General features: G+C 40.4%; 1 protein-coding gene across 7 annotated transcripts in view; it reads left to right on the forward strand.

The window, feature by feature from the left end:
• The first annotated feature begins 2638 nt into the window (after positions 1-2638).
• The window catches only part of frem2b (FRAS1 related extracellular matrix 2b), a 53114-nt gene continuing 43667 nt past the window's right edge, over positions 2639-12085 (forward strand). For all 7 annotated transcript variants that reach the window (XM_037677610.1, XM_037677613.1, XM_037677612.1 and 4 more), the window contains exons 1-2: positions 2639-7773; positions 8899-8988. In XM_037677610.1, coding sequence (XP_037533538.1) covers positions 2667-7773; positions 8899-8988 — 5197 coding nt within the window. In that variant the 5' untranslated portion in view covers positions 2639-2666. The remainder of the gene's footprint in view (positions 7774-8898; positions 8989-12085) is intronic.

A 12085-nucleotide genomic window follows, 5' to 3' on the forward strand; every position in this document is an offset into this window, starting at 1 on the left:
CCTTTTGGTCACCATGAAAGAATACATGTCGCTGCAACACGACAAATATCCAGACAAACAAAAATAGTTGTAGATGTTAATGAAGACAGTTGACAGATATAGAAAGGATGATGTAAGATCTTGTTGGCTCGAACTGAAAACACAGCTGGTCCATCATTAAAACAGCATCAGGTCAGCTCCATGTCACCTCTCACAGCTCAAGGAATTTTACATGATGCATATCACTGTTAACAGGGTTTTAATACTGACAGGAGGGAACGCAAGCTCTTTGGTGTCTGCTCAGTCAGTTATACTGTGATAAAAATATAGGGATTCAGCTGTGGGGAAACAAGACACAGTAATCAACAAGTAAATATTTATAGATTGCAAATACATTTGAGTATGTGTTAATTCATCTCTTCTAAGTTGACAGAATATTTGAACAGCTTCTAAAAGACAGAGTCAATGTTCCCCAGTGTCATACTAATGCAAACATACCAAGTTTGTGAGCTCTAATGACCACAAACACAAAACGAGTTGTGGAATAAAAACCTTGAATATTTTGTTGTCGGTATCAGCATCATCAGATCATGGTTTGTTTTCTGACATAAATAATGCAAATAAATAAATAAAAACTTGAACTGCAAAACCTGAATCTCAGTCCCAGCTGTACCGTTTTGTATGTAGGTGCACAATTACACACTTCAGTCCTTTAGAGAATCACACTTCCATCCACTAGTAAGGACTGGTCATTTACAATAAATTTGATATAAACGTAGCATGACAGAATATCATCAAACTCCCTTCTTGCTTCAAAATATAAGCTCAAAAGATTGGGTATGATCCAATTCCCTTCATGCCATCACTGCTGTCAGAAAATTCTATTCATCTTCTTTTTCATTTTCTCTTGTAACAAGAAGCTGTCAAGGCCCAAGGGCTTTGCTTAGCAGTTTGCTTGGCTATATTTATAATTGGACTCTGTCAACAGTGTCCAGTGCAACTCAAGTGCAAGGTCTGTTTTGGCAGCTAGTGCGTACTGATTTCAACACATGCCGGCTGTGAGATGGTTTGTCTGTCATTAACACATAACTATGGGACAATGCAGACACAATGGTTGCTCCCACATGCTTTTGGATGGAAAGGAAATTATCTAAAGAGATCAAAGAAAACTGAGCACAGCTGAAGTTAAATTCTTCCAGACGATGTAAAGCTTCATGAGTTCGACTCAGTTACAGAGACACATTATGTGTTACTAAACAAAGGTTGATTGACAAACTGAACATTCAGAGCTGTTCTGCCTGTCATACTGTAGAATTGCAAATTTGAGCTACATAAATCAGATTTTTTTTGTGTGTTTTGTTTATCACTTGACATACTAATACTGGTTGGTAATAACACTTGAAACGCCAAAAGGAATTGAGTTTTTTTTCATGCTTATCTATCGGATCATCAGAAGCCCAGCTAGGGCTTGTTTTAATCTACTTTATATCTGCAATTCCTATCAAAGTTTGCAGCAGCGCTCTTCGTGTTCTAATCAAATCTACAGTCAATAAAGCTCAGTGATTTTGCCCTGCCCTGCTGTGTTGCCAAGCATCTGGGTGGGTGTTCTGCTAATCAGCGCTGGTTCCTCACATACTGCGAGCGGTGCAAAAAGAGGTCGGTTCATGACTGAGCCTGTCAAGAGTCAAGGGAAAACGCTCTGCTTAGAAAAGTGTCAGACACCTAGAGGACAGGAAGAAAATGGGACAATGTCACTGCACAGCTCCAGTAAATACAGCAGAACTTTGATCTAAATGAGTCCTCAAACTCAATGGGATTACCTGTCTAAATAAAGGCTACCACCACACTAAACTTTTAGTTCAGTATCTGTAAAAGTGGCTAAGTTATAGCCATTTTTGTGTTTGGTAAGGTCAATTGCCTGTGGTGGCCATCTTGAATGAAGACTAACTCTAAAAGATAATCAGTTGTAGATATCTAATCAGTGATTAGGACATTTTGCTAACAGACATGCAAATAAACATGCATACAGGCAAAAACATTTAACCACGTTAACATAGAAAAGCAAATAGCAAATCATAGAAAGAAATAGCAAAAGGAGGAAAAATACACGTTTGTGAACAAAAAGAAAACCAGTAGGGGGAGACTAAGTTCTTTATCCGATCACAGTCAAATTCAATAATTTGTTAACACAGAACTGCTTTTATGTGCTTTCTTTCATTTGAGTGTTGCATGATCAATTTTGAAACGCTCATCAACTTTAGACACATTTTCTAGCTTTTTTTTTTTTTTAACTGTTTAAGCATTGAAATTAAAACAATCAGAGCACAGAGGTTTACTTTTTTGTGATTCCCCTTCTTTTTTTCTTCCTGTTTTTAAGGGGCACTGCAGGCTACACCGCCTTAATGAAAGGTCTGCTTCTCTCGCAAACATCACATTAGAAGAACCTTTAAAGATCTGTCCTACCTGGCACCGTTAACAGTTGACTGACACCGACTTCGACCATTAACATCCCGACAAACGCATTCCTGTGGAGACGTCGACCAATCAGCAACGAGGAGGGCGTGGCTCTCCTTTACTCCAGCAAAGCAGGAGTATGAAGTTCAGTTTACAGCGAACAGCTGCTGTGAGAGAATGGTGCACCTTCGCGCGCACAGGTGCGTTTTATTGTTATCCAACTCTGCGTGCATATGTCTATAACTTTAGCTGCTGTGTGTGGTTTGACAGGAGTGCATGCACAAAGTTCTGCAGGTCTTCGCTGCGGTTCGGCTCCCCAAATGGCTCGGATTATTATTTTTGCCCCGCATCTGCACGGGACTAGCGCTGCTTTGATTCTGCTGCTCGCGCTCATCCTCACAGGTGATGCAGCAGCCGCAGATGTTTTCGACAGCTACGGATTGTCGTACGCCCTGAGGGCTGAGTTTTCGGAAGACGCAATATTGGTTGCCAATAATGGGATCCGCGTGCCTTTCGGGAGATCTGTTTCCATTGATCCCATCAACGATTTGGTTATCCAAGTTCAGCCCGGTGACAGATGCAGCGTTACAGTTTTGGATAACGACCCCCTGTCTCAAAAGCCGGGGCACCTGTCTCCGAAAAAGTTTCCATGTGAATTTGGCCCCAGCGACGTGAAGTACTCTCACTTTGGCTCCAGGAGTCCTCCGAGGGACAGAGTGAGGTTACAGCTCAGGTATGACACGCAAACGGATACAATTATAATCCCGTTCATGATGGAGGTGGAGGTTATTTTTACACAGCTGGAAGTGGTGACAAAGAATATGCCACTTACTGTTGACAAACTGTTTGGCACAAGTAATCCCATAGACAAAGGAATATTGGAATTTACCTTTGATAGGAGTGCACAACAATGTAAACTCGTCTCCCTCACCAGTGGCAGCATGCTGCCCAGATATGGAAAAATTGTGGATGACAGCCTGGGAACAATGGTAGACTGTGATGATTTTATTAAGATGAACACGCACTACCAGCACACTTTTGCTTTAAAGTCCCCCAACAGAGATTACATCCCCATGCTTGTGGAATTACAGGACAGGGAAGGGAACGTGCTCAAGCAAGAATTCTTCCAGATTCTGGTGAGAATAAAGGATGGGGAGGACAACACCCCTCCTAAACCCAGCTTTGTTGCCATGATGATGATGGAAGTTGACCAGTTTGTAATGACAGCAGTGACTCTGGATATGTTGGCTGCAGAGGATGTGGAGTCCAATCCTGATGAATTAATTTTCAATATCACCTCCCCCCTCACATTTGATGAAGGTTATATAGTCAGCACAGATGACAGGAATTTACCAATAACTTCATTTTACCAAGGAGACCTCAAAGAATTGAAAATTGCATATAAACCTCCAGCTGTGGATTCAGACACTGAAAGAATTTTTCAGATTGAGTTTGAGGTGGTGGACACAGAGGGGGCTGTATCAGACCCATTTGCTTTCATGATTGTTGTTAAGCCTATGAACACACTGGCCCCTGTGGTCACAAGAAATACAGGGCAGTTACTGTATGAAGGTCAGTCCAGGCCTTTGTCTAGCTCACAGAATCTGGAAATAAGTGATGAAGATAATTTAGATAAAGTCCAAATTACTGTCATTGATGGCCTGAGGCATGGAGAGTTGACCATTTTGGGTTCCAGGAGAAAATTTTTTACCCCAGCTGACCTCGATTCTGGAGTAGTTACCTACAGACATGATGGCAGTGACACATACAGTGATAATATTATTTTCAGAATGACAGATGGCAAACATGAAGTGGAGTTTTTGTTCCCTATCACCGTTGTGCCAACAGATGATGAGCCGCCCATTATCAATGCCAACACTGGTTTGATTTTGTTCAAAAACCAAATGATGCAAATTTCCTCGCTTATGCTCAGTGCAGCTGATATCGATTCAGAAGATTCAACAATAAAATTCACATTAGAGCCTCCTTTTTCAACAATCGGGCAGGTGTTGCTCCGCCAGTCTGAGGCACCAGAGGACCCATCTTCCTGGAAGTTTAATACAGATGATGAAATGTATGAAAAAGTTGTAAATGAATGGCTGCAGCAGGATATTAGTGATGGAAAACTATTCTACAAGCACTCTGGGCTCCATAGCACCAGTACAGTCATGGATCAGTTTGTATTTAAAGTACAAGATGACAATGATCCACCTAATCAGTCAGGTAAAAGCACTTTTATAATAAAAATTCTCCCAGTTGATGACATTCCACCTGAGGTGTACCCTGGTACCACCCTACAAATGACTGTGCATGAATATCAGCTTACATACTTTAAGAAAAACTCCCTCCGGTACACAGACCTTGACTCAGAGGATCGGGATCTCAAATACACAATTATCCAACCACCAACAGATACAGATGATAATAACCCTGTTGTATTGGGAGCTCTTGTGTTGACTGAAAACCCCAACATTGAAGTCACAAGTTTCACTCAGGCACAAATTAACCACCATAAAATATCTTACAAACCACCTGATCTTGAGCTTGGGATTTCCACGCATGTTTTACAGTTCAAGTACACCGTGGAGGATGATTCTGGAAACAGTGCAGGAGGATTTTTCACAATATTTTTAAAGCCTGTGGATAACAAACCACCACAAATAACAAACTCTGGGTTTACTGTGCATGAACGTGGCAGACATATCCTAACTAGAGCCGAGCTGGACACCATAGACACAGACACAGACAGCAACAAAATAATCTTTGCTGTTACACAACCTCCTCTTCATGGGCAGCTGCAATTTACATTCACTGACATGAAAAAGGGTGATACTTTCAACTTGCAGCACATTGGAAATGGCATGATCTCATACATTCATAGCGGAGATGAATCATCAGTAGATTTAATACAAATAGATGTCAGTGATGGGGTGCACATTGTCCCAATAACTATAAAGATTACCATAAAACCAGTTGATGATGAAACTCCAACTATCATTCTTCCAGCTGGCACAATAGGCTCCTACTTAGATGTACTGGAAAATGAAGCTACAGAAATCACAAGTAATGTCATCCAGGGAAGAGATGAGGACACTGATGACCTCCGACTGACCTTCATTGTTGAAGACAAACCATCATTTGGTGAAATTCTGGTGAAAGGGGTTCCATCTGACACATTCACTCAGGCTGATATCATTAATGGATTTGTGGTCTATGCTCACACCAGTGGAGAGATAGGCCTGAACACAAAAGAAGACTTTTTCAATCTCACTCTGACTGATATGTCTGATGAGTGGACTGTGGGAGGAAATAAAATCACAGGTGTTAGAGTGCATGTAACTATTCTTCCCCTGGACAGCCAGGCTCCAGAGGTCTTTGTTAGGCCGCAGTTCACTGTTACAGAGGGAGAAAAGAATGTCATTCAGATCCTTCATATAAGTGCCAATGATGTTGATACCCCCAACGATGACCTTCTCTGTACAATTATTGTACAGCCCACTTCAGGGTATGTGGAAAACATCTCTCCAGCCCCAGGCTCAGAGAAATCCAGGTCTGGCACAGCTATTAGTGCTTTCACCATCAAGGACATCAGACAGAATCACATTTACTATGTTCAAAGCATTCACAAAGGAGTCGAATCAGTAGAGGACAGATTTACCTTCAGATGCTCTGATGGCATCAATTTCTCTGAAAGGTACTTTTTCCCCATCTCCATAATCCCCTCTAATGATGAAAAGCCTGAGATTTACATGAGAGAATTTATAGTTATGGAGGGGATGAACATAGTTATTGACACTCCCATCCTGAATGGTGCTGATGCAGATCTCCCTGCTGATCAGCTCACATTCTTTATCACCAAACCTCCCAGGCATGGATTTATTCTCAACCAGCTCACCACTGGCTCCCACCCAGTATCTAACTTCACTTTGGATCAGATCAGGGAGGCCTCCGTTATTGTGTATGAGCATGATGGCTCAGAGACAACAGAGGATCGTTTTGATATTATTCTCACAGATGGAAAGTTCAGCGCAGAGAAAACTGTGATAGTTATGGTAATCCCTGTGGACGATGAAACTCCAAGGATGGCCATCAATGATGGCCTTGAAATTGAGATAGGTGAAGTTAAAGTAATTAATAACAATGTTTTAAAAGCTACTGATCTGGACTCTGAGGATAGTACGTTAACTTATATTATTAGATATGGGCCCGGTCAAGGATATTTACAAAGAACAATATCATCTGGGGAATTGCAAAATATAACTGTCGGGATGAATTTTACACAAAATGAAGTGGATCAGGAACTAATTGTTTACATCCACAATGGGCAAGAGGGAATTCGTGATCTCATCAAATTTGATGTGACAGATGGATTCAACCCTTTAATTGACAGATACTTTTATGTTACAATTGGTGGCATTGACATGGTCTTCCCTGATGTGGTTAGTAAGGGTGTATCCCTTAAAGAGGGTGGCAGAGTTACTTTGACAACTGACCTTCTCAGTACAAGTGACCTTAACAGCCCAGATGAACACTTAGTTTTCACCATCACCCGTGCTCCTGTGAGAGGGCACTTAGAATGCACTGACATACCTGGGATGCCAATCTCATCTTTTACACAGCTCCAGATGGCAGGTAATAAAATCTTCTACATCCACACCGCTGACGACGAGGTGAAAATGGATAGCTTTGAATTTGAAGTGACTGATGGCTACAACCCAGTGTTTCGCACTTTCCGTATCTCCATCACTGATGTGGACAACAAAAAGCCTGTAGTAACAGTACACAGTCTGGTGGTGACAGAGGGAGAAAACAAGCTCATCACACCATTTGAACTAACAGTAGAAGACAGAGACACAGTTGATCGGCTCTTGAAATTCACGGTTACTCAAATCCCAGTCCATGGTCGCCTGCTCTTCAACAACACCCGACCTGTCACCTCTTTCACAAAGCAAAACCTGAATGAGAACTTGATCAGCTACAAACATGATGGCACAGAGAGTTCAGAGGACAGTTTCTCCTTCACTGTCACAGACAGCGCCCATACAGACTTCTATGTCTTCCCTGACACTGTTTTTGAGACTCGAAAGCCCCAAGTGATGAGGATTATGATTCTTCCTGTGGATAATGGGGTGCCACAGATTGTAGTAAACAAAGGTGCCTCAACAATGCAGGTTCTGGAGACAGGTCATCTGGGTTTTGTCATCACCAGCAAGACCCTTAAAGCAGAGGACAGAGACAGCATACATGGTTTTGTGACATTTAGGATTACTGCAGGCCCAGAACATGGCTACCTGATCAATCTTGGAAGAGGAAATGCCACTATCACAAGCTTCACACAAGGTAAGAGACCTGCTTTTCAAATTACTTTGCAATATAGTTATATTCTACAGCATTTGTAATATGTATTCTTAAAATATTCTTACTGAAGCCTAGGTTTAATTCTCAGAGGAGTTTGATGTGAATCTTAAGCTCATCTCACATTAAACATCCTGTGCTAAATGTACTCCCAATTTCATGCCTGACAAACAGAATAACACATCTTTCTGTCATAAAGGCTTTTGTTAATGTGTCATCCAGTGGAAAGTCTGTTTAGATAGAAGAAGTATGTATGTGCCCCAGGCTCCTGATCTCCAAAGTAGAGCATTTATCAAACAGTGCCTAGCGTGATTCGCTTTGAGAGAGAACTGCTGTAAATTTGTACATTACTGCCGAGCAGTTTTCTAAGAAAAACCAAGCGTATTACAGCTATGATGACAGATATTATAGACAAGGAAACATGTCACACAGAGGGAGACTGGCTCAAAGCAAATCACTGACTTTGTAAACAACACAGGGTGCTGCTGAAGCTTCATTTCAAACAAACCAGAGGGACGTCTTGGTTAATGGCAAATCTCTGTTTACCAGCACAAGTATTCTGTCAGTGCTCATGTTTTCCCTGCTTTTATTTACTAAACCAGTGTGAAAACCTCCCTCGTGGACTAAATATTCAAAAGTAAACAGTGAAAACAGACACTTTTTAACTGTAAGTAGATTTTCTTATTTTGCTCGTTGCTTTTGGGGGCAGATGTTTTGACATTAAATATTGAATACAGTACACACGCAAACCTCACATTCTAAAAGATACTCCATTATAAAAGATCCAGTCATGCATTGCACCATCAGCATGACAGCCATGAGAGTGATGGTGCACCAAGAGTCAAGAAACCGCTCAATATCAGATGGGATAGAAACGGATATATGGTTCTTTTAACCAGGCATTTGTATTTTAAAACTCCTGGCACTATCAGCATGTATATTTCATTACAGAGCCTTAGTCTGTATCATGAAGCATGCAACAAGATTAGTTTTTTTGACAAAACAAACAATTTGAACATATTTTCCTGCTTGTTATGATTTCAGCAAATAGTACGTGAATATTTATTTGTAGGATGTAACTGTCATTTATACAAATATGTTGTTTTACAGCTGAAATTGATGACATGAACATATGCTACGTTCTGAGGGATGGTGACACTGCCACAAATGATGTCTTTCACTTCTCCATCGAGGATAGTGGTGAGTTCTTTATGGCTCAATATCTACTCTATATCACGGCAATGGTAAGGTTTGAAAAGGGATCCTAATCATACAGACGTATTGCCTTGGGAGTGTTGGATTTTTCAAGCATGAGAAAGGCTTGGACACACCACAGTGGCCCAATTAGGCAAAAAGTGTGTGCAACGTGAGCAAAATTAATTTTAGAGCCATAATATTACTCTGTAGTTAAGATGATAAAATGTTTCTAGTAAATGAGAGACAAAAATATACTATTTATTTGGTAGATGTGTTTTGTATCTGCAGGGGTCTGTTTATCTTTTATTAAACTAATAGCTTTAACAAAAGAAATGAACAACAGGGTTCCTTGCTTATTAAAATTTTATCTAAACATTCATGTTAGTCTTATTGCAAACATCATAAGCAGGCTTGCCTTATGGCTCCGACCCATAATTACCCATTATTTTTTAGCAAGCAATGAATCATTTAGCAAATGACTAATTAGTAAAGCAATTAGCGTAGACCTTCCCTCTAACGAAGACTTGTAATCAGGCACAGGCTCAATGAAAGTTTGAGGCAATCATGTCTGTGTTGCCGATTAGCAGAGGCAGCGTGCCTTACAGTGTGTCCTTTTTACTACCCTTCAGCTGTAATGAGTGAGCACAAAGACCCACTCTAATGGGGGGCCTCTTTTCCCACAAGTACTTCAGTAGCCCCTGTACTCATTTTCTCATTTCCCATTTCTCGGCACAAATCTGTTGCTTCAGTCGAAATCAGCAGCAACAGGTGGATGAGGTGATGATGAGTGATGAGTGAAAAGTAGGAGCTGGCTGTAAGTTACAGTTCTTTATCTGAGCTTGTATTTGTTTTGAGCACGTTTGAAACTCCTTTGTCGCTGAGGTTCCATTAGGCCCCCTGTTATTACCCCGTTTTGGTTGTTTGTCAGGGATCTCTAGTGGTTTTTCACCCCCTCTGTCATTCTCTTGATGACATACTTGCATCGCACACTAGTAGTTTGTCCACCAGATCTGGCATTTAGACTCACTTTCTAACTTGCTCCCTACAATTTTTTACATTTCTTTTAGACCTGATAAGTCAATTCAAAATAGTATATATTTTTCCTCTGCTCTTAATCACAGTAATGTACTCACTGTCTGACACAACACACACTTCTAAAAATATATAATTTTCTGACATTTGATTTGTGCTATATTGTTGTATATAAATGCCTTTTCAAACATATAAATAGATGACTCACTTCACTGTAGGTTGTGAGGCAGTTAATGGACTTTAAAAAAATGTATTTAAGCTGTGTTAGTGACAGCCCTGACTCCCTGACGACTATAGCCTTTTCAACAGCCATCTTGTGGAGGAACTTAATGGTGTACATGGGCACACGGCTGCTCTGTGTCATGTTAAACAACAGAAAACATTCTCTTCACTTTAAGTTCACTAGGTTATTGCAACATTACAATACCCTTTGGGAAAAGGTTTTCCTGTTGCGTCACCTTAGTGATATTACAGAAGTGAATGTGTTTCTATCAGTTGTAAGTGCAGCACGGGTTTTTGATGAGGTCCCATGAGCCAGAATTTGTTCCCTTTTATGTTTGTCCCTTAATATCATGGTCAGTGTTTTTTAAGTACATTTACTGTAGCTAACATGCAAACAACAGACAAAAAGAAAACCAGCAAAATGTGTGTTTGTTGTCTCTGTTTCAAAATGTGGTTACCATATTAAAGTAAGAACTTCAAAAATGAAGCAACTAACAACTCACTCTTATAAGCACTATGTTACTATGGTCATGATTTTTTGCTGTTTTTTGCAGAAATGTTAAATAAATGGAAAGTGACAAGTCATTTATTAAGTGTATCCTATATACCAACAAAGTTAAGCTCAGGTTCTCTGAACGGTTTCTTTGTGTTGAAATGTTTCATCTTTCATCCAAAGGATTTCATCAGTCCGAGGAGCCACAACAAACCCAGTCTTTTAAGTAGCATACTCACATAGTGGGCCAACCAGTATGATGGTGATAAGATGGTTTCTAGAGTCCACCCTCTCCCCCCACCGACTCGTCTGTCGCAGCCATGGCCAAAGTGTTCATCAACGTTCATGCTCAATTTATATTTTTTTTTACCTGGATTATTGAACATGAACTTTGATGTTTTGAACCATTTTGGTCATGGCTTCATCAGATGAGTTGATGGGGGAGAGGGCGGACTCCAGAAACCATCTTCTCACCATCAGACTGGTTGGCTCACTATGTGAGTGTGCTACTTATGGGACTAAGTTTCTTGTGGCTCCTCGAACTGATGAAGTCTTTTGGATGAAAGACGAAACTTTTCAACACAAAGAAACTGTCCAGAGGACATGACATAACTTTGTTTGATTTTTTTACCAGGATTATTGAGCATGAACTTTGATGTATCCTACTGTATATATTATTTGGACTGCTGACCACTAGATTAATTTAAATGATGAAAGTGCTATACTTGGGATTTTAATTTAACTGTCAGAGGCTGAGGTTGTTTTCTGCAGCTATGCATCTGCTTCTATACTCTGTACTTAACATGCAATTGGTGTGTAAGAGCCCAATTTTAAATGTTGTTGAGCTTGACCTGCTCTCATTCACATCAAGTTTGTGTTTGAGGTTTGGCTCTTGGTGTTGTTGTGCCGCTGATTCTTTTCAAATTTAAAATGATAATCAACTGATTTAATAAGATGTGTTTTGCTTTATGTTCTTTTACTAATTAAACTTGGCTAAATAAGAACAAAAGTTGAACCTTTAACAACAAAAAGCTACAAGATGATTAACCAGCATTGCTTGACCCATTTTGAATAAAATAGGTCTAAACCCTAATACTCTCAGGGTGGTCTCTTTTACTGGACTGTGAGCAGGTGGCAAACGGCATTCATCAGGGAGTCTCCCAAGTGTCTTATAAATTTTGGATGGCTCTCAGCTTCCTTGCTTGAGTTGCAGAGCCACACAGCCCTGTTGCTAGAGTTTTAAACAATTTCAAAAGACATTGTGAGACAGCTTTTCCAGTCAAAAAGTCATTGTGGATGTCATTAACCCATCTGAAATTTGCTGCAGGCATCTCCAACTTGTCTCAGAGTGAT

The sequence above is a fragment of the Nematolebias whitei genome, chromosome 6 (assembly GCF_014905685.2).
Source record: "Nematolebias whitei isolate Nwh7 chromosome 6, NemWhi1, whole genome shotgun sequence".
Lineage (NCBI taxonomy): Eukaryota > Metazoa > Chordata > Actinopteri > Cyprinodontiformes > Rivulidae > Nematolebias > Nematolebias whitei.